General features: G+C 39.9%; 2 protein-coding genes across 2 annotated transcripts in view; one reads left to right on the top strand and one right to left on the bottom strand.

The window, feature by feature from the left end:
* Window positions 1-451: 451 nt before the first annotated feature.
* Window positions 452-17,564, bottom strand: LOC123508625 (transcription elongation factor SPT6-like). Its single transcript, XM_045262445.1, is given in 15 exon segments — window positions 452-3,334; window positions 3,584-4,729; window positions 5,303-5,432; window positions 6,687-7,113; window positions 7,966-8,107; window positions 8,579-8,721; window positions 9,533-9,721; window positions 10,099-10,311; window positions 11,481-11,611; window positions 12,141-12,244; window positions 12,246-12,367; window positions 13,165-13,269; window positions 13,838-14,031; window positions 14,632-14,792; window positions 17,494-17,564. Coding segments are annotated over 14 exon segments (5,607 nt in total). The 5' UTR covers window positions 14,777-14,792; window positions 17,494-17,564; the 3' UTR covers window positions 452-918.
* A 2,615-nt stretch (window positions 17,565-20,179) lies between these two features.
* Window positions 20,180-26,985, top strand: part of LOC123508698 (all trans-polyprenyl-diphosphate synthase PDSS1-like) — a 65,128-nt gene continuing 58,322 nt past the window's right edge. Inside the window, exon 1 of the mRNA XM_045262566.1 lies at window positions 20,180-20,492. Within this exon, the coding sequence (XP_045118501.1) occupies window positions 20,331-20,492 (162 nt within the window). The 5' untranslated portion in view covers window positions 20,180-20,330. The remainder of the gene's footprint in view (window positions 20,493-26,985) is intronic.

The following is a 26,985-nucleotide window of genomic DNA, read 5'->3' as shown; positions in this document are numbered from 1 at the left end:
GTGAATCCAGATAATGCTGCTTTCAGTTTATGAAGACAAGCTACAGGAAACACACTCGTGTATTCTCTCATGCTATCCATCATGTGTAATGAACAAGTCAATAGTTTAACACTCACACAAAATGTTGAAATACTGTCATATAAGTAAGACTGTGAAATAGTATGCTATACACTGCTTAAACAGTATGCAAAAAAACAGTGGTGTGTTATATGAGTATATTGAGTATTCATACATGTATAAATAGAATATCGTTGAGCACCAATGATCTGCCGGGCCCAGCCACTGGCCCACCACCCCAGCAGTGTTCAGTCCACCCGCCAGCCATAACACACGTCCCACAGCCCAGTGCAGCCTCCCGAGGTAAGTTTCAAGCATCATTAACACAAATTACTTTGTGGAAAGATACCACAGTGAACTGCAATATTTGGTCACATGAAGAATGATACAAGTGTTAGTTTCACCGTATATTACATAATAAAAAATTAAATAATACTTGGATCACTGGAAAACGCCTGACCAATGGTGAGAGTAAGACAAACAGCCACATGTGTCACCTGTATTGATCAGATCACAGCAGCTGGTCTAAGGAGCCTGGTGATGTGGGTAGTCACTCTTACAAGCTTAGTAATGCAAAAGAACACCCATCTGGGTATTTGTATGCAAATGTCATCACCTCTACAGCTACCAAGACAATATATAAAATATATAAGAGTATGGGGACATACAAGAAGGAAAAGAAATAATTAAATTGAATTGAAAACTGACAACTATGTTCTATTTTACACAGTAAAAGAACCACATTAGGAATCCCAACCTTATTGTTGCACGAGTCCAGCTCCCAGGCAGGTGAGGGGTGAGGGGGGTGATGAGGAGGGGGGAAAGATGTTACAGTGATGGGGAGGGAGGGGAGGGGTCACCTCATTCGTCATACAGGGGTGTCTGGTCCCCGCCAATGCTCATGTTGGCAGGAGAGTGAATGGTCTTGGGCGTGGAGCGGGCTGAGCGAGGGGTGGCACGGGGGTTATCATAGTCATGGTAGGAGCGTGGGGTGCGGTCATCATAACGCGGCGTGCGGCGTGACCCATCCTCGTGGTACCTGGGGCTGGCGGAATAGCGGGAGTCCCGGGAGTTGTCAGAGTAGCGTGGAGTGCTGCGGCCGCTGTCGTGGTGGCGTGGTGTCATTCTTCCACTGTTGTGGCTGTTGTGGCCGCTGGTGCCGCCCTTGGCCTGCACCCACGCCGCCGCTGCCAGCTTCCAGTCCATTTGTTCTGTCCGGGTGCTGACGGTGGGGATGGAGCGAGGTGTCTGAGAGGGGTGGCTGCCAGAGGGCCGGTGGGAAGGTGTGCGGTTACCTGTGCTGCCATAGACAGGTGTCTGAGAGCCATAGCGGGGCGTGGTGGAGGGGCCGGGGGTAGCATATGGCGTCATGAAGGGTGTCTGGCCAGAGGGAGTGTAGGGAGTGTTGGCATAGTTGGAGTAGCCCTGGGAGAAGGCCCCTGGTGTGTGGGCACCGTAGGGGGTGTTGGTGGCAGCCTGGGAGAGGTTGTGCAGCATGTGTGGGTTGAGGTTCTGGGCCACCTTCTGGATGGTGGAGGGGTCCACTCCTATCAGGTTGGGAGTGGTGCCTCCCATGTACGGTGTGCGGGTAGACATCATGCCAGGCGTGGTGCCCGGCACTGCCCGCCTGAAGTTCTGTTTGAACCACTTTAGGAGGCCGGCCAGGTTGGGGTGCTGCATGCGCTGCCGGAACTTGAAGCCTTCGGGTGTGACGGTGACGTACTCGTGGATCACTTTGGTGCGTGGCAGGTAGGACAGCAGGAACTTGCCGGGCAGCTCCTTACTCGGAGAGAAGATGTATGGAATGGTCTTTGGGTTTTTCTTCTTCTCTTCCTTGAGCAACTCGGATGCCTTCTCCTTGTTGCCTGCGATGGATTCCTTGTAATACTTGTACTCCAGGATCTGTCGGACATTGACAGCCATAGGGGTGATGTACCGGGCGATAATTTCATCCAGATCCTCAAACTCCTCAGAGCCAATCCACAGCTTCTGTCCCAGGGAAAAGTCATTCTGCTTGTCCTGCTCCTGAATGTCTATGTGCTGACAGATGCCGTCAGTGACCTTCCATGTCGCTGTGAGGTGGTCATTGCCTTTGCTGGAGGGCCGGATGATGACCTCACCCTGCTCTAGCTGCTGCATCACCTTCTCAGCTTCATTGTAGTCTATGTTCCTGAAGGAAGGATGAGCAATGACACGCTTCTGGTATTGGGTCTTCTTTTTGTCCTTCTTCTTCCTATCTAGGTTAAGGTCTTTCTCCTCTGCCTCATGGTCATAGTAAGCATCCTTTGGAGGCTTCCACTTGGTATCTCTATCCTGGAGATCAGAAGTTCTTGATGTTAACTCGACAGAGAACTTCTCCGGGTCAATCTTCATGATGCGACACAACACGAGGCCATCCCTCCTCACTCTCTCGGCCGGGTTTGTCACTGTTTTGTCTGACAGGTTCTTTATGCTGATAAACCCAGATATGCCGTTATCAAGACGCACTCTAATACCAATGGCCTGGCCAGGGCAGTCCCCAGCATCAAAGTGATTCCACACTTCACTCAACTCAGGGAAGTCATTCTTCAGACAGAAGGGACACTGCCACAGTCCAGTGTCCTCATTACGAACTGGATTAGCATTGTCCAGCTGGTCGCCACGGGGCTTCCGGTGAATGAAGTTGGACACCGAGACTTGTACAAGCTTTCCGACATAGAATGTTTCTGGGGATTCCTTGGTGAGCATATTGAAGACTTCCTCTGGAGTCGGGGACCTGAACGGCAGCCGGAAGTCTTTATACCTATGGTTGAGCTCATGCCTGATGTCATACAGGGTGGTGTTCTTCTTGCCAAAGCCTTGATTCTGCAGCTCAGTGGCAAAGGCTTCCAGATCCAATTCACTCAGCCTCTCTGGGGTCTCAAGGATTTCCTCCAGTGCCTCTGCTGGCTTCCCCTCCTCCTCCTCATATTCTAAGGCATCCACAGCCATTTTCCTTGCCCAGTCATAGGCTTCAGGGTGGATCCTGGTGGAGTCCAAGACCTCAATGTAGTTATCACTGTCACCCAGAGCATTGGTGTCAATCTTGATGAAGCCGGCACAGTTGATGAACACCTTGGGCCCCATGTGGAAGCTCACCACCAGCTGGTTCCTGTTCTCCAGCCGCTGGTTGTTCTGCTTCATGTTCTTGATGAGGAGGTTGGCCTTTCGGGGACCCAGCCCACACACAAACTGTACAAGGTTCTGGGTGTAAGGGTAAGCCACAGCACGGTTCAGGTCCACTCCCACCTCATTGGTTCTGTTGGGAAAGGGAATGAGGAAAGGAATTACTTGGTGTGTATTCAACATAATCTTTTTGTTTGGTCATGACTGGAAAACAGTGGTAAGTTACTCCCTCACATTTGTCTATCTAAATGACAATAAATGAAAACACACAGTGTAAGTTATAAAGCCATCAGTAACAATATAAAGAGGGAAAAGCAAACTCATATAGCAAGAATGATGAAGTGCTCTAAATGAGATGAGGTCCCTGATTTCCTTCACTAACCTGTTGACAAACTCAGTGTAGAGAGCATTGAGCAGCTCTGCAGTGTTGAGTTGGTCCTGCAGGGGATGGAACTTGATATTGAGGAGTTCTTCATCAGGATTGCACAGCTGAGAGAACTCAATGAGGGGGTCCTGCACGCGGCGGCCAATGGAGATGGCCTGGCGCAGGAGTGGTGGGTAATCCAGGAAGTCTGCCTCTCCCTTCTTGGACATGGAGTACACGTCAGCCAGATTGTTCTCGATGATCTCTACGCTGATCTTGGGGAACTGCTCCTGCTCCTCCAGATCCTTCACAATCTGTATGAGGTCCTCCTTCACCATGAGGGCGTCCCGGGACTCCCCGCTGACGGCTATGACATGCGGCTTGCGGCGCAGGATGAAGTCTTGCATGCGGCGGATGTCACTGTCTTTGGCCATGGCATCCCGCTCATTGTACGCGTTGCGGCGCTTTAGTAGGTGGGCCAGGCGGATGTACTCGCAGCAGTCACCGTCTATGTCAATGCAGCACCCAAAGGCGGCCTGGGACAGGTCTGGCACGAAGGCAATGGAGAACACCCTGAAGCCCTTAGAGGTGTCCCAGTCATCGGCGTCCTCATCGGTGAAGTCTCCAGGGTCGTACGGCGCAATCTTGATCCAGTTGTACAGTTTGCTGCAGCACTGCTCCGTCACGTGGTCACGGGCCTCCTGCAACAGGCGCTGGGTCAGCTCCCTCTTCAGGTCCTCCACAACCCGCTTGTAGGCAAAGGTCACGGCGCGGCCTCGCAGGTCATTCCAGTCCTGCACCACTTGGGAGAACTCGTCCCGGTAGTAGAGCTGCTTGGCCTCGTCCAGGAAGTTGACGGTGGTGTTGCCATCCATAATGTCGCTGAGGCTGATAGTCATGAGCTTGTCCTCCACGCCACACTTGAGCCGCAGGAACTGGTCGCCCTGGAGGTCTGTCACCGGCTTGTCCTTGAGGTATTTCACAGCATAAAGGGGATGGTGCTCGTCAATGATCTTCAGGCCCTGTGTTGTGGGTCGGCTACTGATCCTGGCACGCTCAAAATATGCCTCTCGGATGGTGCGGCGAACAAGGGGGTCGCATGCCAGCTGCCACCCCACCATCCGCACTGCCGCCTCCAGCACTCGCTCCGGGGTGCTGCACATCCTGCACACACAAGCAAGGCAAGGGCTGAGTTGTATCACTGGCTATTGGCAAGATGATTCTCTATTCCCTCAAAGTTTTATGTCCCTATCCTACATAATCTTGGGAAAATATGAAAATATTTCCTGCTCTTATTTTTCTGTAAACACATCCTAAAAAAAACATCCCTTCTTTAACCTGCATCTCTCAATCTACTTCACCTCTTTCATTATTCTATTGATTCTCTACAAATAACAATTCACCTCTCAGAACTCTCTCAATCATTCATCTCTCTCTAGTACACTCTTGAACTCCCTGCCTGCTTCTGTATTTCCATCTTCCTATAACCTGAACTCACATAAGAAAGAGATTTCAAGACATTTATCCCATTTTTTTGGCTAACTCTCTTGGACATGCTCAGGGACCGACATCTAAGTGGGCCTTTTTTGTTTAATTATTTTTGTTGTCCTTGGCCAGATTTTCTCTTAGGTAAAAAATAAAGCCTTTTCGAAGATTATTACAGAACAGCACAACACTCTGCAGCATGTACCTCCACCACCACCGCCGCCGCCACCACCAAAACACTGCAACACTCACTTTGATAGGAACTCCTCAGCCTCCTTCATGGGGTCCTCCTGACACTGTTCCACGTCAAACCGCTGGTAACTGTCCCGCAGGTTCTCACCAAATTGTTCAGGTGTCAAGCCAAACTTCTTGGTGAGTGACTCTGGAATGATAAAAAAAAGGGAAGATGTTGATGCATGCTGTGGTTCTAAGTATATCGAGCACAGGGGCCAGTTCCTCTCACTGCCAACCTCAACCTTTAGAAGTATCACTCACCAAGTGGTGTAAAAAAAAAAATAAATAAATAAAAACTAAGAAATGACAAGCAAAGGCAGATGGTGATGCATGGTGTGTTTTTCAGTATATCAAGCACAGGGGCCAATTCCTCTCTCTACCATCTTCAACCTTTGCAAATATTTATCAATAAGTGACTGGGAAAAAATAAATAAATAAATAAAAAAAACAAGGAACCTACGAAATGACACTCTCCACTCTCAGGGTCCAGTTCCTCTCACCACCACCTTCAACCTTTGGAAATATTGCTTGCCAAGTGGTTAACAAAAAAATAATGAGCCTAACAAATGATACTCTCCACTAACTGAACTGACCTTAAACCACAACTCAAGCCCAGAAAATTCCTACATTGCTGTGATAGTTTATATTTATTCATTTCTATTAATTTTGATTCAGCATAGTGAGAAAATTATTTGAGAATATTCAAGGGATAATACAAAAATATAACAGCAAGAGAAAGAGAATTCCACATGTGTTAACCAGTCTAGTTTATCTTATTACTCTGCTTTTGAAATAGTTTGTCTTAGGAAAAGAGGAAAAATGAAGAGACATAAGCAGATGAGTAACTACCAAATCTATCTTACAATGGGACATATTTAGAAATGTCTTCTCTCACTACAACAATTTTTCAAGGCCACAGAGACATCTAGCCGAGTTTTCAAGACAGTTTCTCCTTTTAATAAACTAGAAATCTTGCCAATCCATCACCAGAATCATAAAAATACCATTAAAAAACTAGTATCTTCAACAGGAGCCTTCGGAAAGCAGTGAGAGGTAGAGAGCAAAGCGCTTCAGAATACGGACCAACAATTACACAAATCATACACTCTATAAAGCAAGTATATCTCTTCTTTAAATCTACTACTCACAAGCTATAGAGATTAACTTGTATAAAATATCTAGAACTGAGACTGTAATATATATGTGCATTTACCTCTATACTAAATCACTTATATACATTCTTTTCTTCACTATTAGTCTAAGAGATCCCTTAAGTCCCTATTTACAACTTAACTTCTTTATTTAACAAGAGAGAGAGAGAGAGAGAGAGAGAGAGAGAGAGAGAGAGAGAGAGAGAGAGAGAGAGAGAGAGAGAGAGAGAGAGAGAGAGAGAGATACTTACCAATGCCAGCTCTTCTGAGTAACTCGTATTCATGCCTCCTAACAGCCTTCTTCAGTGCCTCTGTATCTTCCTCTGGTTCAGGCTGCTCTTCCTCTACCTCTTCCTCAACCTCTGTCTCCACTTCTTCTTCTTCATCTTCATCATCGTCATCATCCTCCCCATCTTCTTTCTCCTTCTCCTTCTCCTTCTCCTTCTCCTTCTCCTTTTCTATCTCTTCGCCATTTTCGTCAGTCGTTTTCTCGCCTGTTATTTCACCGTCCTCTCCTTCCGTGGTTTTGTTTTGCTCTCCCTCTTCCCCGTTCTTCTCCGTCTCCATCTCCTTGTCCTTCTCCCCTTCTTTGTTCTTCTCTGCCTCTTCCTCCTCATCGTCATCTTCAATAATCATGTTCTTCTTCTTCTTTTTCTTTCTCCTTACTTTCCGCATTACCTAAATAAAGAACCACAATGCTTTCATTACTATATCTTTGTTTTATGAGGTGGTGTTCAAGTATCTATGCTAGGCAGTGTTATAGTTTGTCAATATTAAGCTCTCGGCAACACCTTCAGTGTTACAGATGAAAATACTTGCACAGGAACTAAGGGATTTTAACCAGCGAATAACTTTGGGAGGAGACGCAGATTGAAAAAATGTAGTGAAGGTAATTTTGAGATATGAAAAACTAGTACTAAATTTTCATGGCTTGCATTACAATTTTCTTTTTTTTTTATATGTCTTTTTACCTTTGATCCTCTGAGATATATGAAACAACTCTGTAGTCTTACGTTTTTTCCTTCAGACATTATAAAATCTTTAGCAAATTTTTCAATAGACATAATTTTCGGGAGGTTTCTTCAGATCATAGGTAATTTGTAAACTGAGATTCACGCATATAAATAACTACAAACAAATGAATAAGCCAGTGTATTTATGATTAACCCAGATGAATAACTAGAAAATAAATGAATAAGCCAGTGTATTTATGACTAACCCAGACAAATAACTACAAATAAGTGAATAAGCCAGTGTATTTAAGACTAACCCAGACAAATAACTAGAAAATAAATAAGCCAGTGTATTTAAGAATGAATGACCTGTACAAATAACCACAAATAAATTAAAAACATAGTGTATTTGAAATAGGAGGTACCCAAAAATACCTCCTTTAGCCCATAAATTCCCCATGAAGGGCCTACATTGTATAAATGAATAAATATATGAATAATGTAGTGTATTTTAGACTGACCAGACAAATAACAAGTCAATAAATCAAAGCAGTGTATTTTTCTTGCCATCACTGACCTTTACAATTCTAGTGGTGGGTCTGCGTTCCCTGCGGCGCGCCTTCATGTGGTCCCTCATGGCCGGCTGGTCCTTGCCGTAGTACAGGAGGAATTGCTTGTAGTAGTCATTGAACTGTTCCGATGTCTCTATCTCCTCAATTCTGGAAAACAAACACAAAATTAATTCAGTGCCATGTGTTCTCATTGTCTGGGAGTGAAATCAACTGAAGTGTTTTCATTTTGATGTCTCATTACTTCCAAAAAAAAGTTAATATCCATGTTAGGGAGTTAAAAGTACAGTGAATCATTCAATTATCATGATTCAGTTCTATTTTCTCTCTCAATGTGATGCTTCTAATTTTTGTGCTCCACCTCAGCTACTTCACACCTGAGCTGTCATACACATCAGCATTTTGTCACCAACAGACTGAAATATATCAATTAGCTCTGCTCCTGATACATTTTCCTTCATACATATTTACCACCAGTGAGAAATAAAAGCTATGATAAACAGAGCTATCATTCCTGAAAAAAAAACATCATCAGAATAGAAACTTTTGTACTGATTACTTTAGATGACATTAGAGTCCATTTTACATTGATATTTTCCATTCATTATCCCAGCACCTCACCTCTCCATGTCCTCCTCCTTGAGCATGCGCATGTTCTCTGGCAGCGGGGCGTCCAGGTCCTTCATGATGAGGTCGCCCTGGTACTCCGCCATCATCTGGAACCTTGTGCGTAAGTTCTCCTTCCGGTTCTTCAACTGACACCACTGGAAAGCACGGCAGGACATGTGAATGGACTGAGCTTCGCCAAGAGCAGAGACAACACACCACAACCACATTGCACAAACTGATTAGCACTCTTTTCATATTATTTACTTTCCAAAATTCTTCAAACTGATTGGAATTCTTCATATCATTTACTTTCCCAAATTGCTCAAACTGATTACAACACTTCATATTATTTACTTTCCCAAATTGCTCAAACTGATTGGAACCCTTTTCAAATTATTTACTTTCCAAGGAAGAGCACTAAAGTTGTTTTTACTTTGGCCAATCATTTTACATACAAGTTATACCTATGATTAGAGAACACACAACATACATATCTCAAGTTCAGAGGGATACAACAATATCTGGACACTGAGAACAATTCAACTCCATCATAATGACAAGGAGACAAGAATGATTGCAGTACCACTTGAAGAGTTTGAGTAAGGCTTGCATGGTGAGGTGTGTGATGCAATCCTAATACCCAACCACTGGATACCATTAATACATATTCTTTTATACAGGACAAATTTCCATAATTCAAGACACTGCTATTGTAGAAATATACCCAATAAAGTTAATAGAATAAACCTCAATTGGCATTAGACTTTTTACTGATACTGTCACTCAGAACACTATAGTAATAGATTGTATACATAAGAGGTAAAAATCAGAATATATTAATCTATACTATTCAAGGTTATCAACAAAAGCAGTTCATATATCAGTCTACAAAACTGTAACTGAGGATGGAAAAAATAAACTGATAGTGAAGGGATTAGTGAGACGAGGTGGTTGAAGTGAGCTGACCTTTTCATCCCACTGGTACACCTTCCACAGGTCATGGATGTTGAGCTCAGGCTGCACCTCCTCCTTCCTGTAGAATGCAATGAAGGGCACTTCACATGTGGAGTTCCTCATCAGGTCCAGCGCGTTGTAGATCTTCTGTATCATGTTGATGTCACGCCGAGACCTCATCCTTGCCTCCTCACGACCCTCCTGCACACAACCAAACAGACACAAAGTCAATAAATAAATAAATAAATCTGCATATAAGTAAATATCTTCATTCTAACAAAATTGATAGTGCTAAAGATACTCAAAAAAAATCATCAGAGGAACCTAAAACATCTATCCCTAACCTAACCTAAAAAAAAAAAATAATAAATAAATAAATAAATAAATAAATAAAAAACTAACCCAACCAATACATAATGACAAAAAGGAGAAAAATTAATGCTAAAAACTAAAAAAAAACTCCATCATCATTACTTATGCAACACCAAACACAAAACAACACATTTCCAAACACTACCAAACAAAATCAAGGTATGCACACAACACGAGACCCTCCCTCTACACCCACACCCACACACCTGGTTGGATATGAACGGGCGGAAGAAAGCGTGGTGATATATCCACTTTGCCTCCTGATCCAGCTCCTTGTCAGTGGTGCGGTCGTCAGCCTCGCCTCTCGTCCTGGTGACTGGAATCTGCCGCAGCTGGAACCTCTCAGGCATGTCCAGCTTCCTTATCTCGTGATCCTGGTCTGTGAGATGGCCACGCTCCAGCTCACTCGGCTCAAACACCTGTGGAAGGGTTGTGTTTGTGTTACTCTGGTCATTGTCTTCACTTTAACCACTACAGTACTGGGACCCATATTTACCATGAGTTTTGTGTGTGATGAGACGATTTTATTGGCATTAGAAAGGGTCTATGTGGGTAAGAAGATTAAAAGCAACTGTCTTCACTATTTTAATCCCCCCACATGAGTTTGTGAAGCTGTATACAGTCACCAAATAGTAACCAGAAGGAATATGGAAATGTGTCATGGTACTGAAGGGGTTAGTATTCACTTCTTACTTTTTTCATTGGTATTTAAGTACTTTCAATATCTTTGTGCATTCTATCATTACTTCCTTCATTCATGACAAAATGCTTCCTTCCTTCTAGTACTCAATCCTTCCTTCCTTCATTGATAAACTAACTACTTTCATAATTTTTGTGATGTTATTACTTTCTATAATGATAACTGAGTACTTTCAATATCTTCTCGGTGTTCTATCATTTCTTTCCTCATTGATATCTAAGTACTTTCATCTTTTTTTTGTTATTAATTTCTACATTGATAACTATGTTCTTTCAATATCTTTCTGTTCTATCATGTCTCTCCATTGATAACTATACACTTTCACCTTTTTGTGTTCTATCATTCCGTTCTTCATTAATAACTACTTTCAATATCTTTCTGTGTTCTATCATTCCTTTCTTCATTGATAACTATGTACTTTCAACATTCCCACCAGACTACCTAGCTAAAACTAATTAATACCTCTATCTCCTCCCTTACAAGTATAGCTCTTCCTAATTCATCTTGCTATATCAATCCGATCTTCATAAGATTTCTTACCTAACTTCCTTTATTCCTGTCCAACTAAATCACAAAATAAATCAAATCAACTTCTCTATCTCCAGCTTTATTGTTCTCCATGAATTCTCTTCTCTTATCAAATTCAATCCTCCCCTCACAGATACTCATTAATTAACTTGCTTCTTTTATTCCTAACTAATAAACTAAATCTAACTAGTATTTGAATCACCAGTCTTATAGTTGTCCCTAAATTCTCTTGTTCTCTCTTATCAAATTTAATTGTCACTTCACAGATACTTCTTAATCAACATGCTTATCTTATTACTATTCAATCTTCAGCCTTTTAACTCTCCAAAATGTTCCTTGCTCTCTTAATTCAAGTTTTACCTCATAGATTGACTTCTTGACTTGCTTCCTTCGTTCCTTCCTGCTTCGCCTGCGCTCCCTTGCCTCTCCATCCTCCTCTTCCTCATACTCATCATCTTCACCCTCATCATCGTCTTCCTCCTCCTCCCAATCTGCAGCAGAGGATAGTTTTAGAGAAGCAAACAGTATCCCTTACTTTGTGGCAGAATAAAGATGAATACAGGAAAGCAGTAATATTAGTGAGTTGGTCTTAATATTGTTTGTGTAGTGCAATCTTGAAGGAAACTATTAGCTTATGACACAAAGAGGATTATGTTACTACTCCTAATTAGTGGATCATATTTCTGTTTAGTTGGAGTTTCTATTTCAAAGTTCCTGGTAAGTTATGAATGCTGAACACAATTATGGATGAATCTTTAAAATCTTTCTGAGACCGACACCTCAATGGGCCCTCTTTTCCAGTCTTCTTGTTGTGCCTCTTACATGAAATAAATAGGTAAACACTCTTTCTTTCACTCTTTTTGTTGCTCTGAGCTGTTGCCTTTCTTACATAAAACAGACAAATAAATAGAAAAACTCTTCACTTTTTTGGCTGCTTAGCCAGTACCCCTTTCATAAAAACATATAAATAGATAAACAAATAGATAGACAAATAAATAAACAATCAAAAGCCACACTCACCTTCATACTGCTCAAACTCTCCGTAGTCAAAGTCACAACCAAAAATGTCCCTAGCAGCTTCCAGGCCCTCGTCATCAAACACTGGCTTCTTCTTCTGGCGGGCATGGCTTGCCCTCCTCGTCCACGATGAAGATCTCGTCATCATATTCTCCCTCTTCCTCCTCGTCTGATGGGTAAGTCTCTGGCTGCTGAGGTGGGTGGGCCTGGGACGCTCCATCTTCATCCTCCTAAAAGTGGAAGTAGTGTGGTTGTCAGTGGTAGCAGAATGGTTGTCAGTCTTCATACATATAAAGGTTGTCACACTGTCTATACAAACACATAAGGGTAAAAAGATTTCACACTGTCTATACCAGTGGTTCCCAACATTTTTGCACTCGCAACCCCTCGTCCAAAAGCTTGAAACCCACACAACCCTCCTATTACCAGCAGCTTGATTTGCACCTTATTTTTTGTTAAGGAGAGAAAACGAAAAAATCCTTTAAGAAAATCATCATATAATTATGTAATTATTTATTGGCAAACTGAATTGATCAAATCTTAACTACAAAAAAGAGGATAATTATTCTTCTTTAGGGGCTGCCGTGGTACAGCGGAACCATGCGTGCTTTGGGGTTCAAGGGCCTCCAAGTGCACAGGTTCGAATCCTGTCCTCGGTCCGAGTGTAGGTTGGGCTTCCTCATTTGGGGCAACAGTTTCCCAGCGGGTGGGCTTTGAGATAGGAGGTACCACAAAAAGTATCCCCTTTAGCCCATAAATTTCCGTGAAAAGCCCACGATATAAATAAATGATTAAAAAAAAAAAAAAAAAAAAAATAAAATAAAATAAAATAAAATAAAATAATAATGTTCTGCGAATAATCCATTGAGAGAGAGAGAGAGAGAGAGAGAGAGAGAGAGAGAGAGAGAGAGAGAGAGAGAGAGAGAGAGAGAGAGAGAGAGAGAAGGGTGGGGAAGCAAAATCAATACTCTACAACAATACACCACCCAGCCTATACACAGCCACGGAAGACTCAACCAATACTCACGTCGCCAGAATGCTCAAAGATCTCATTCCTGATGCGATCCTGGATGTCCTCGTTGTCTGCGTCAGAGTCGTCATCCTGGATCCTCTTGAGACGCTTGAACTTTTTCTGCGGAAGGTCAGGAAAGTTCATTCATTCACTTGGGTTCAGTTCAGGAATAGATGTGGTAACAATGTGGCAAAAACTACATGTACTTATTGCTTCACTGTGGTAGATAAATTTTTCTGTGGAAAGTTAATTCACTAGGTTCAGTTCAGGAATAGATGTGGTAACAGTGTGGCAAACTGTTTTTTAATATTTTGTTATCCTTGACTGGTGTTCTCTCCCCCATAAACTAAAATAACAAAATAGATAAATAAATAAATGAAAAATCAACTACATGTACTTCTTCCCTTTATGTGTATCTGGGCAAGAAGTTTTCTGTGAAACATGTTTTGTTATAAGTGATAGCAAGCTCAACATTACATATTTTCTTGTGCATACATTCTCTCTTTCTCAGGATTATCTTATTTAACTGTATGCTGAGAGAATGTGGTAGATTACTCAAATTTTTCTCTGTGGAAAGTTAATTCACTTGGTTCAGTTAAGGAATAGATAAATAAATAAAAAAAATGGTAAAAATATAGTTAAACTAGTAAAATTTTGAACACACACACACACACACACACACACTCACCTTCCTATCGAGCTTGACACCAATATTCTCCTCAATCAAATCCAAGTCATCCTCATCCAAATTGTCAGCCTCCAAATCATCATCATCATCATCCCTCCTCTTCCTCTTCTTCCCCTCCACCTCGCTGTCGGAGCCACCTTCCTCCTCCTCCTCATCCTCCTCATTGTCATTGATGAAGTCATTGTTCTCCTCATCTGTGATTCAGTAAGTTGGCATCAATTAGCTCGTTTGTGGCACCATAACAGAGAAGTGTACGGCAAATGTGGAAAATGTGGTTATGTACAGAAAAAAATTGTAATGTAAACTTTGGGCAAAATAATATGATACTGAAACACAAAAGGATAACGGAATAGGAACAATAATCAGTACAGCAAAAAAATATCAGGAACAAAGATAAAGATAAGTTGAGAACATACAAACCAAAATTAATAAAGCAAAAAAATAAGAAAGATAAAAAAATATTAAAAAATTTGTAAACCAAGAAAATCTGAAAAAAGATGAAAAAAAAAGTTACAAGAAACAGAAAAACAATTAATGAAGCAAAAATACAAAAAAAGATAAAAAAAAAAGGATAAAAGAGCAGAAATAACTGATAAACCAAAAATTAAGGAAAATATGATAAAGGAACAGAAACAATAATCAATGAAGCAAAAAGATAAATACATAAAATAAAATAAAGAATAGAAACAACAACTAATCAACCCCAGAAATACAGAAACAAAAACAGAAAAAAAAAAAAAAAAAACATAGAAGCAAGAAGGACGCCTCAGCCCTCTACGACACCTTTCCCTCACCTTCCTCATCCTCGTCCTCCTCCTCCGATGAGTCTTGGATGTGTGACTTCTTCTTCATCATCTTCAGCTTCTTCTTCTCATCCTCATCATACTCCTCCTCCTCCTCCTCACTCTCCTCCGCCTCTACCTCAAAGAACCCTGACATTTTGGGGATCTTCAGCCTGAAAAGAAGAAAAAAAAAAAGATAATTATTAAATAGGCAAGTAATGTTTTTTTTTTTTTGAGAGAAGGAAATACAGTCAAGGATACAAAAAATTACTTAACAAAAAGGCTCATTTAGATGCCAGTCCCGAGCAGGTCTGAGAATGGAAATAAATGAGATGTCTTGAAACTTCCCTCTTAAGTGACTTCAGGTGACGGAAAGATGGAAATACAGATGCAGGCAGGGAGTTCCAGAGTTTACCAGAGAAGGGGTGAATGACTGTGAGTACTGGTTAACGCTTGCATTAGAGAGGTGGGAAAAAAAGGGTAAGAGAGAAGAAAGTATTGTGCAGGGAGGTTAAGATAATGTTAGGTCATATAGTTGGGGTGAAATGAGGTCAGCTAGGAAAAGTTAAATAATATAAGGTAGAAAAAAATAAGGTATGGTTAGGTTAGTTAGGGTACAGTCACATTACAGTAGTTAGTTTAAAAAGTTATGCAACATCAGTTACGATCTATCTACTCTAAAGCGGCTCCTGGGACTCGCTCTGAAAACCATAAGCTGTCCTTGTGATAAGTGTGTTGATTGATAGAAAACAAGTATTATTCACATAAAATCAATTCTATCAATAAGCTACAATATGTTTTGAGCCCAGGAGTTAGATAAGGTAAATTTATGTTAACGAAGGTACAGTTACGTTACATTAGTTAGTTTAAAGTCACGCAGCATTAGCTAGGTAAGGTTAGAATAAAGTTAGGTAAAGTAAATTAACATCACATTACCCAAGACATTACTAGACTAGACTAAATATATGGAAATGAAAGATAAGCAGAGGTGTGGAGTCGAGTCGGAGTCGGAGTCGGTAAAAATATGAGCGACTCCGACTCCTTTACGTGATAAATTTTCAAGTAAAGATTCCACTTGATGGAGATTCCTACAAATTGGGAGAAATTAATTTTGTGGAGGATGTGTCCAATCAAGCACTACATATAAAGATCATTTTCATTAATTTATGGTAATTATATAATCGTCAAGTACACTTTTATTATGGATTGACTCGAAAATATGTAAGTATTGATTCTCTTAACTTTCGTCTTTTTTGGGTGTGGCAAATAGCGGGCTTTTTGTTTAATCTTTTCCCTTGGCCACCATCCCTCATGTAAAAAAAAAAAAATAGACTATATCGTTGTACTGAAAAAAAAAAAAAAAAAGCGGAGTCGGAGTCGCAACCTTCAAATTTCCTGGAGTCGGAGTCACAACATTTAAATTTACTGGAGTCAGAGTCGGACTTTTGAAAATCCAACTCCACACCCGTGAAGATAAGACAGATGAAATTAAATTATGTTATGTTAAATAAAAGATAGGGCAGATTAGGTTAGGTTAAGTAAAAGATAGGATAGGTTAGGTTAAGTGAAAAGATAGGACAGGTTAGGTTAGGGAAAATAGATAGGACAGGTTAGGTTAGGGAAAAGATAGGACAGATTAGGTTAGGGAAAATAGATAGGACAAGTTAGGTTAGTGAAAAGATAGGACAGGTTAGATTAGGGAAAAGATAGGATAGATTAGGTTAGGGAAAAGATAGGACAGGTTAAGTTAGTGAAAAGATAGGACAGGTTAGATTAGGGAAAAAAGATAGGACAGGTTAAGTTAGGGAAAAGATAGGACAGGTTAGGTTACGAAAAAATCTTAGGTTAAGTAAATACAGCAGGTAAGACAAATTTAAGTCACATTACACAAAAAAATTAATATATTAGGTTAAGTTAATGTGAGTAAAATCTATGACGACTTGATTAGATTAGATAAGGTGAGACAAACACAGTAGGTAACAAAAAATAACTCACACAACCCAAAACATTAATTACTAGACCAGACTGAATGAATACAAATACAAGGTAAGACATGTGAGGTTAATTAGGTTAAGTATAGCAAGTTAAACACAAAGTAACAAACTTAACTCACACAATCCAAAATATTACTAGACTTGGTTAAATAAATAGAAATAAAAGACAAGACAGGTTAGGTTAGGTTAGATATGGTAAGATATACACATTGGCTAGGTTAGATAAGATAAACACACAAGAAGATACGACAGATTAAGCTAGACATGTTAAGGTAAACACATAAGGTAACATAAATTAACCCACATTACCCAAGACATCACTAGACTAGGTTAAATGAATGAATATAGAAGATAAGACACGTTAGGTTAGGTAAGGTTAACATACTTCAACCTCATCAACTAAACCTGTTCCAAAGGTTGTCTGCTGGGGGGAGGACAAAGCAAAATTATGAAACAATCCACAAATGACTTTTTAACCATAGAAACTACAGGAAATGCCCGCCGGACATGTACTCATAATACGCCCACAAGCCTGGAGTAACACACACACACAAACAAACAAACAAGATCAATCAAACACACACACACACGTACAAACACAACGGAAGCTTAACCAGTATTTCACCTCGTCACCCGTACCCCAGCCACCCCACGCCCACCAGCACCTCACCCACGCCTTGCCGCACCTGGGGGAAGACAGTGCTATGTGCAATAATAGACAGCGTGTGGTGGGAACAAAGTCATTTACCGTCCCTGCTCACTGGCCCTCCCCGCCTCTGCTAAGTGGTCTGCTGTCCTGCTGAGAGGTGAGGAGATAGGAATTAAGCTTATTTCCTAGTTCCGTGTGCATGCTTTGAAATATGTGGTGATTTGTACCCACCAGGAGCTAAAATCGCAGCGGCTGTGTGATTGTTTTGCTCCTGTCCAATATGGCGGCCGGGAGGACAGCGTTCATAAGGAGATTAAATTTTACAGGCACTCTCTTTCATTTGGTGTAAAAATTAATCTGTTCTATTTCACCCGAGTTAGAAATGAAGTTGCAACGATGTTTATTTATTATTTATTTAAAAATGGGTAACTGTATAAACTGACCAAGAATGAAACTGTCTTATTTTATTCAACTGCTTCCAGTGTGTAAATATTTTCCCTTGTAAATTATGTTATTTTTCATTAACAAAAAATCAATAAAAGCTATCTGTCATTTGGGTGCACGACCACTTAGTCACGAGGGACTGCAAGCGCGGTTCACTCAAGTTAGCGGCATTTCGTGCGAGGAGTCAGGAAATGTCTATCTACTACAACAAAACACGATACCTACTTGGTGTTCATCAGCAGTGAAATACAAGCGTAGATCAGATGCTTCCACCACGAGAGTCAACAAGTAACTGAGGCAAAAAGGGTGTGCATGGGGTGTGTGTGTGTGTGTGACCTGACGTACGTGATCCCTGTGACCTGACCAAATCCATCCCAGACCTCACCTATCATTCACCTCTGGCTTGTGTTGCCACTCACTGGCAGTTTATAGGTGCCAGTCACATAATTACCTTTGTTCAGTGGGAGTTGCAGACATTGCATGGGGTTATCGCAAAGTGTCGATTGTGTAGCCTGTTACACACAATTTTCACTTTTCCAGTCGTAATGCAAGGCGCCTTACCCAATACCCACGCCTTGGCCTGCCTAGCTGGTGCATCAGTGGAATAAGGGCTCCCGACGCTCGACTTGTCCAGCTGACATCAGGATATTCAGGGCAGCTCAGGTAAAAGTTAAGTCAGGTCACATAGACTTAAGTCTAAACTGTACTGTTAATTCATCTTTGCTTCCAAACTCTGACAATTCTCTTTCCTTGTGTGTTTTTAAAAACTGACATTCTGTTCGTCGAATAACTCGATTCTTGTTGTTCAAGCTCAAGTAGACATAATTGTTTACAGTAATGTGTACAGTTTTAAAACAGTCTAAAAGTGTATCTACTTGTGCACATCACCTACAAAGAGATGATCTATGAAAGTGGTTGTGTTTATCTGCTTGCCATAACAAATATAATAAGATAAAAGAATTCAAAGCGACACACCTTTATTGAAAGCTTATAAATTTATACATTGTATAGACTTATATGGCTAATACTCATTCCTAGAGAACTAGAGAAAAATATAAGAAAAAGGGGAAAAAACTTACTTCCTTCCTTTTTTTTCATTGTTGCATTGTCAGGGACAAAGATAGATGTATCAGGACACATATAATGAGATGTACAGCTGTGTGCAGATGTCAAGTTACTTCCTCCACTCATACTGTTTCTGAAATTTTCTGATCTACAGACAGAGTGCTACGGAACCTGCATTTCTTGATCGATTCGTAGCAGACAAAAGGGCTTAAAACTTAAAGACAGTCAAAATATAGGGGAAATTAATTAATAAGGTTACTCAGCTTTAATCATGACCGCACTACCTGCTTGACACTGCAACGGTCACGGTCCTCATAACATAGCTACACCATAGAACACAGACAGACACACCCACCAAGGGGACTGCCATAGACCCCATACCGTGGATCGAGCTGTCACTGTAACTGGCGTTTATTATTATTATTGTTATCATTATTATTATTATTTTTTTATTATCATTATTATTATTATTATTATTATTATTATTATTATTATTATTATTATTATTATTATTATTATTATTATTATTACTTTTAGCAGTTGTAGTTGTATCTTTGTACATGTTTTATTTATTTATTTATTTTTATTCTGAGTGCTGGTGTATTAGCGCAAAAATTTCGTCTTATCCTCGCCCTTTGGCACATTCCGCTGCCTGAATGATAAGATGTAGGACTTTTTGAGAGCGTGATTGTGTAGCGAGGCTGGGGAGGCGCATGTCAAGTTGAAGGAGCCAGGGGTGGGGTGAAGTAGCTGCTATAATGATGTAGCACAGGTCTCCAGGGGTGCTTTGGGACAAGATCTGACAGCTTTGTGAGCAAGGATGGCATTAAGTATAGATGTATCGCCTTAAGTCAATCACGAGAAGGCTAACTGGATTCTTGCTTTGTGTGTTGCTTCATTAAACCTGAGTGATAAAATGATAGCTGCGATTAAACCTGCACCAAAGCTGGCAGGGCAAACATCTGATAACAATTAACTCTGTTCTTTACTCTGTGGTTGCAGCGAAATTTAGTGGAGTTACCACTGAATTTCTCTTAGGTAACCACTCTCTCCTGAGGAAGGCGGCAGTTTGTTTATGCAGGATTCCGATACACTTGAGTTCTTGAGAAAGTTTTGTTATTTCCTTACAATAAAAAAAATATCATTTATGTTAGCAGAATATTATATCAAAATTAAGAAATTGGCAAATACAATAAAGGAACATAAATGTTATTTTGTAAATTAACAAAATAGTGAATAATTTGTGGAAGAAATTAAAAGAGAAACTATAAATCTGGTGTAGGTATATCAAATAAAGGTTACCTTCAAGAATATTTACACGTAACAAATCGAAAAATCGAAATAAAATGAAATTATCACGCCAAACCGCTTCCAGCACTTGGGTGCTGGGAAATCCCACCGGACTCGACAGTGTCGGGTGACCGCCGCGGGGAGGCGCCTGCAACACACTGCTCGGCGCTCCGCACGGCAAGTGTGTGTGGTGGATGCCAGTGTGGCGCTGGACCGCTCGCGAGGAGGACGGCTTAGTACACACGGAAGACGTAGAGCCTGTCTAAGTCATGGCCAACTCGATACGAGGCCGAGCAGTCCGTCTGCTGGATAATTTCATAAACCAGACTTCGGTGCTCTCTACAAGGAATATATCTCGGTCATTAAGTGAAAATTCTATACGAGGAGATTACCAAGGATGTCAATCATCAGTATTGTTGACCTCGGAGACGGTAAGTACTCACTCATTACAGTCCTCAGGTCACCGGCTTGTCCCGGGGGAGCCCTCCCATTAACAGGTCGCAAGGGGTGTAAATAAGGAAGCCGGCTTGTGTTTATTTGCCTTCCCATCATCTATTTACTCGTATTTCTCATTGGAAAGGTAGATTATACGACACCATTGTCTCGTGTGGTTGTGTTAGCGTGTTTTGAGAAGGATACGTCTTATGGAGGCCAGAAAATGAACGTTGCCTAACCCCGCAGCGATCAGCTGGGATGTTACGAAACTTTGCAGACGATATTTGTGTATCCCTGTGCTTTACGGGGCCACTATACCACAACACTGCCAAGAGTACGCGCTCGCTTTTAGAAAACGGACTGACATTGTGTAAGCGTTTGATAACACTGAAATATTAGCTCTGCTCGAGGTCTGATTAGATCAGGTTAGCGTTATATTTGTTTTGGTAAGGTTAGGTGTAATGTGTAGGGGAAGAATGGTGGATGTTTGGTTTAAAAACGATTTTTTTTTTTTTTTTTTTTTTTTTGAGAGAGAGAGAGAGAGAGAGAGAGAGAGAGAGAGAGAGAGAGAGAAATGCTTTTATAAAAGAAATGAGATATGAATAAGTTTAGTGCCTAAATCACTAGGAAAAACAAACTAACAAACAAATTTAGTACGTAGACACCACGAATTTGTTACTTGGGTGAAAGAGGAAATTACCCCAAAAATCAAAATTCACGATAGATTGAGGGACGAATTTTGGCGATAACTGTCATGCTTTTATGTTCCGTGTTGTGATGTGTGAGCAGAGACTTGTGTACTCGTAAATAATCATTTTGTACCGCAGAGTGTTGTTACGATGAGGGTGAAGTAGATACATAAATACGAATAAGGAAGAGTCTATCGATCGGTGACGTGACATAACGTTTAGGTGGACAATTGATGCTGTTACATAAGGCGGTATAAGGGAACGCGGGGATCCATAAATGCCCGGTGCAGGCGTCTGAGTCAAAGGTGTTGCATCACTCGGGGGAAAGGATGGAGAGAAAGAAGCGCGAGAAAGTCAAATCCGGTACCCAGTCTGTCAGCCTTACTGTTATTCACTATTGTTGGTATTGATTGGATCCGGGTTCCCTTCACCACCTTTGTTAATTAGATCACTTACTATACTTTCCATATTATTTCTTGTTTGATTATTATTGAGTTCACTTCGTTTCAGTGTTTATGATGCACGTCCGTTTTACATTGTCTTGTGTGGTAACGTAGACAAAATGATGTGATGTGATGATAATGCAAGTTAGGTTATGTTCAGATGCTTGCATGTCTTTATATTAAAATAGATAATAAAACTACAAATATGAAAAAAGTGAGAAAAAAAATAAAAGTACTAACTCTACTTGATAAGTGATAAAGATAAAAATACAACATAAAATTAAAGAAAAAAAGAATTAAAACCACTAATACTAATTTATAAATAATAAAGATACAAATACAAAAGGAAAAGTAAGAAAAAAAAAGAAGAAAAACAAGTTGAAAGCACTAACACTGATAAATACTAATATTACTGTAAAAAAGAAAAAAAAAAGGAATTAAGATGAATAAGATAAATACTAATATTACTGTAACGAATTAAGATGAATAAAAGAGGGCATAGATACAGAACACAAGTACTGAGATACAGACAACACGGCTCGAATTATTATCATTTTTTTATGTAAGAGGGGAAAGCTGGCCAAGGGTAACATAAAGCGAATGGAAGAAAAAAAAAAATGGCCCACTTAATTGCCAGTTTCCTTGTAGGTCTGAGGAGTTAGCAAAAAAAAAAAAAAAAAAAGATAGATAAATAAAAAAAAATAGATAAAAAGGATAAATGTCTTGAAACCTTGAATTAGAGAGTTGGACAGAGTAGGGTTTAAGGGAAGATTAATAAGAAAGCCTTGTTATTGTGTGGTAGAGTAAATAAAAAAAAACTTTTCATGTACTAATTAGTGAGTTACAGATTAAATGAAACCCTTACATACTCTCCTTAATATTTGAAGTCAGGTAAACGATACACATACTTAATTAACGACTCACCAGGTAAATACAACACAAATGAATTATCTATACACTAATTAAACGTTCGCAGGTATAAATGAATGACTTACAGGTAAACGCTGGAATATACCGACTGGTGACTCTTGGTTTAATTAATGGCTCAGACAAGGTAAACAACAACGGTACAATAACCAGTGACTCGCACAATAGGTAAATAGAAACGGTACACTTATTAATGACTTTGATCACGTATACAGCAACGGTACACTAATTAAAGACTCAAACCTAGTGAAAACTAACGGTACACTTATGAACAGGTAAACAGTAACGGTACACTAATTAATAACCAGGTAAACAGTAACGGTACACTAATTAATAATCAGGTAAACAGCAACGGTACACTAATTAATAATCAGGTAAACAGCAACGGTGCACTGATTAAGGATTCAGGACAGGTGAAAAATAACGGTGCAGTAATTAATGAACAGGTAAAGAGCAACGGTACACTAATTAATGACTCAGAACAGGTGAAAAATAACGGTACACTAATTGATAAACAGGCAAACTTCAACGGTGCATTAATTAAAGACTCAGAACAGGTGAAAAATAACGGTACACTAATTAATTAACAGGTAAACAGGAACGGTGCACTACTCAAAGACTCAAGACAGGTGAAAATAACGGTACACTAATTAATTAACCGGTAAAGAGCAACGGTACACTAATTAATGACTCAGCTGAAAAATAACGGTACAGTAATTTATAAGAAGGTAAACAGTAACGGTACACTAATTAATGACCCAGGACAGGTGAAAAATAACGTTACAGTAATTTTAAAAGAAGGTAAACAGTAACGGTACACTAATTAAAAACCAGGTAAACAGCAACGGTACACTAAGGAATCAGAACAGGTAAAACAGCAGCGGCACACTAATTAATAAGCAGGTGAAGCACTCAGGTGAGCCGAGGAATCTAGCTAACAACACACATTTCGAAACAAGGAGAGGGACTTCATTAATTACTTCACGTCTCCACTTTCTAACCGCAGGAATGAGCGAAGATGCGTGAGAGGAAGTTACGTAGCTCGACAAATTATCCGTTTATGGAGGCAGAAACTGGGCTGGCTTGACCGCAGAACAACTGACAGCCTAACTCTCACATTTTGCATAAGGTTCCGGTAGGCAGCCAGTCACCCTTACCACGTTGGCACACCTCATGGCCTCACTCACTCACTGCACGCATACTCACGTTACGGTTTAGGCAATCACACCGCTCTCTTCTGGTTTTATTTTGAAGTAAGACAGGGAAACAGCTGGCCAAGGGTAACAGGAGCGATTAAATGAAAAAAAGGCTTGCTGACCAATTAGAACACTGAAAGCAAAAGGCCATGATTAAAAGGTTTAAAGACAAAGATCAAGAGGGGAAAAACAGCTGGTCAAAGGTAACAGGAGCGATTAAATTATAAAAGGCTTGCTGACTAATTAGAACACTGAAAGCAAAAAAGGCCTAAAAACAAAAAGGGCTACTAAAACCTTTAAAAAAAAGCCTAAAACACAAATAATCGTAATCAAGAGGGGAATAACAGGTGGCCAAGGGTAACAGGAGCGATTAAATAAAAAGGCTTGCACTGACTAGAAAACTGAAAGCAAAAAAGGCCTAGTCAAAAAAGGGCCATGATTAAAAGGCTTAAAGACATAAAGACCAAGAGGGGAAAAAACAGCTGCATGACCAGGGTAAAAGGGCTACAAGAATGATGAAATAAAAAGGCTTGCTGACTAATTAGAACACTAAAAGCAAAAAATGGCCTTGACAGAAAGATCTATAATAAAAAATCTAAAGGCATTAAGATTAAGAGGGGAAAAACTGGCGTAGGGTAAGACTAAAGATTAAATAAAAGGCTTGCTGACTAAAGAGAACACTGGAAACAAAAACGCCCTTTGAAAATTAAAAGGCCTAAATATATAAAGAACTGCTAAAATAACGAGAAAAAATAGAAAGCTGAAAATAAAAAAGTCTGCTAAAACAACAACAACAACAACAACAAAAACAATAACAACAACAACACTGAAAGGAAAAAGGCCTAAAAGACAAAAAAGGCCCGCCAAAACAAAATAAATGGAAAAAAGGCCAAAAAACAAAGCAAAGACTAACTAAAAACAATGAAAACAATAAGATTTAAAACAAACACAAAAAAAGGTGTAGTGAAAAAAAATGGAAAAAAAAGGCCTTAAAAGAAATAAAAGCCCGTAAAAAAATACGTCTAAAAAACAAACAAAAGAAAATCAAACTTAAATATAAAACTTAAAGAAAAATCGCTATATAAAGGTCCATATAAACCCCCCCAAAAAGGTCCAATTGAAAATAATGGTCCACTGAAAGCAAAAATAGGTCCAATGAAAAAAAAAGGTCAGGTGAAAAAGGTCCATTATTAACAAAAAAGACCCATTATAAACCAAGGTCCATTATCAACAAAAAATCCACTAAAAAGGTCCATTATAAACAGAAAAAGGTCCATTATAAACTAAAGGTCCATTATAAATAAAAAAGATATCCACTAAAAAGAACCATTATAAACAAAAGGTCCATTATAAAAAAGATTCCACTAAAAGGTCCATTATAAAAAAAGGTCCATTAAACAAAAAATCCACTAAAAGGTCCATTATAAAGAAAAATATCCACTAAAAAGACCCATTATAAACAAAAAAGTCTCAAAAAAGGTCCATTATAAACAAAAAAGGTCCATTATAAACAAAACATCCACTAAAAGGTCCATTATAAAGAAAAATATCCACAAAAGATCCATTATAAACAAAAGGTCCATTATAAACAAAAAAGTCTATCAAAAAAGGTCCATTATAAACAAAAAAGATCCATTATAAACAAAAGTCCACTGAAAAAAGGTCCATTATAAGAAAAATGTCTACTAGAAAGGTCCATTATAAAAAAAGGTCCATTATAAACAAAAAATGTCCACTAAAAAGGTCCATTATAAAAAATGCCCACTGAAAAAAGGTCCATTATAAAAATGCCCACTGAAAAAAGGTCCATTATAAACTAAAAAATGCCCACTGAAAAGGTCCATTGAAAAAGGTCCATTATAAAAAAAAAGGTCCAGTGAACACAAGAAAATAAGACCACTGGAAGCTAAGAAAGGTCTAATGAACACAAAAAAGTTCACTAAAAAAGATCTCTAGACTGACGCATAAAGAGAGAGAGAGAGAGAGAGAGAGAGAGAGAGAGAGAGAGAGAGAGAGAGAGAGAGACAAACGAGAAGAGAGAGAGAGAGAGAGAGAGAGAGAGAGAGAGAGAGAGAGAGAGAGAGAGAGAGAGAGAGTTACCTGGCGAGACGTAACATTAAAAGGCAAATGAAAGAACGGTAATGAAAGTAAACCCTGTCCATTGGTAAGGCGTGCAGGAAGTATACTGAGGAGAAAGCTGGTAAGGGAAGGTGTGGACAGGTGTGGAAGGTGTGGACAGGTGTGGACTGGTTAGAGTGTGGACAGGATATACCTAACCTAACCTAGCCCTTATTTCGTACCCTGTTGCTTACTTGCCTACTTTCTGGCTTACCGAGTGACGAATGTGTGTGCTGCCTGTGAGGGAAGGCTGCAGGACAGGTACACACACACACACACACACACACACACACACACACACACACACACACACACACACACACACACACACACACACACACACACACAAACACACAGGAATTTAAGTGTTGTTTTTACTTATTCAGATTTTTTTTTTTTTGCTTTCTACTACTACTACTACTACTACTACTACTACTACTACTACTACTACTACTACTACTACTACTACTACTACCATCACCACTGCCACTACATTTATTATTATTGTTATTATTATTATTATTATTCTCACTATTACGATTATTTTCCTATTTCCTACGGTCATTATCCTCCTTCCTGACTTTCTCTTTTCTCCCGCCACTCCGGAAAGCAGGGAGAGGCGAGGCACCACCATGTCTACATTACAAACGCTGGAATCTTCATCTTCTTTCCTGTTTCATTCAGTTTTTATCCTTACCCGCAAAGCTCCAGTGTTGTGAGTGCTTATGGAATGTTAGATTGCTAGTAAGGTATGATTCATTATTTATGTTGTATTTTATAAGTGTGATCTATCGTAACATATCTAACTTATTTCGTAATGTTATTCTAAATTGACTGGGTGTAACCTGAAGCAAACTTGTATCTTAGCCAAAGTATTCTTGCATTATTCAAGCGAACTTACACAACATCAGTGTCCAAAGGGGAAAAAAAAGAGAGACATTGCACTAACTTCACAAGACATGAAACGTAACTTAACCTGACCAAATCCAAACTAACTGAACCTAACTTGACCCAACCCAAAACTTACCTAACCCAATTTAACTTAGAATAACTTCACGTAACTTATCTTAACCTAACCCAATCCTACCCAACCCAATCTAACCCCCCAAAAAATCT

The sequence above is a fragment of the Portunus trituberculatus genome, chromosome 25, assembly GCF_017591435.1.
Source record: "Portunus trituberculatus isolate SZX2019 chromosome 25, ASM1759143v1, whole genome shotgun sequence".
In the NCBI taxonomy this organism is placed as follows: Eukaryota; Metazoa; Arthropoda; class Malacostraca; order Decapoda; family Portunidae; genus Portunus; species Portunus trituberculatus.
This window is presented reverse-complemented; position numbering and strand designations above follow the sequence as displayed.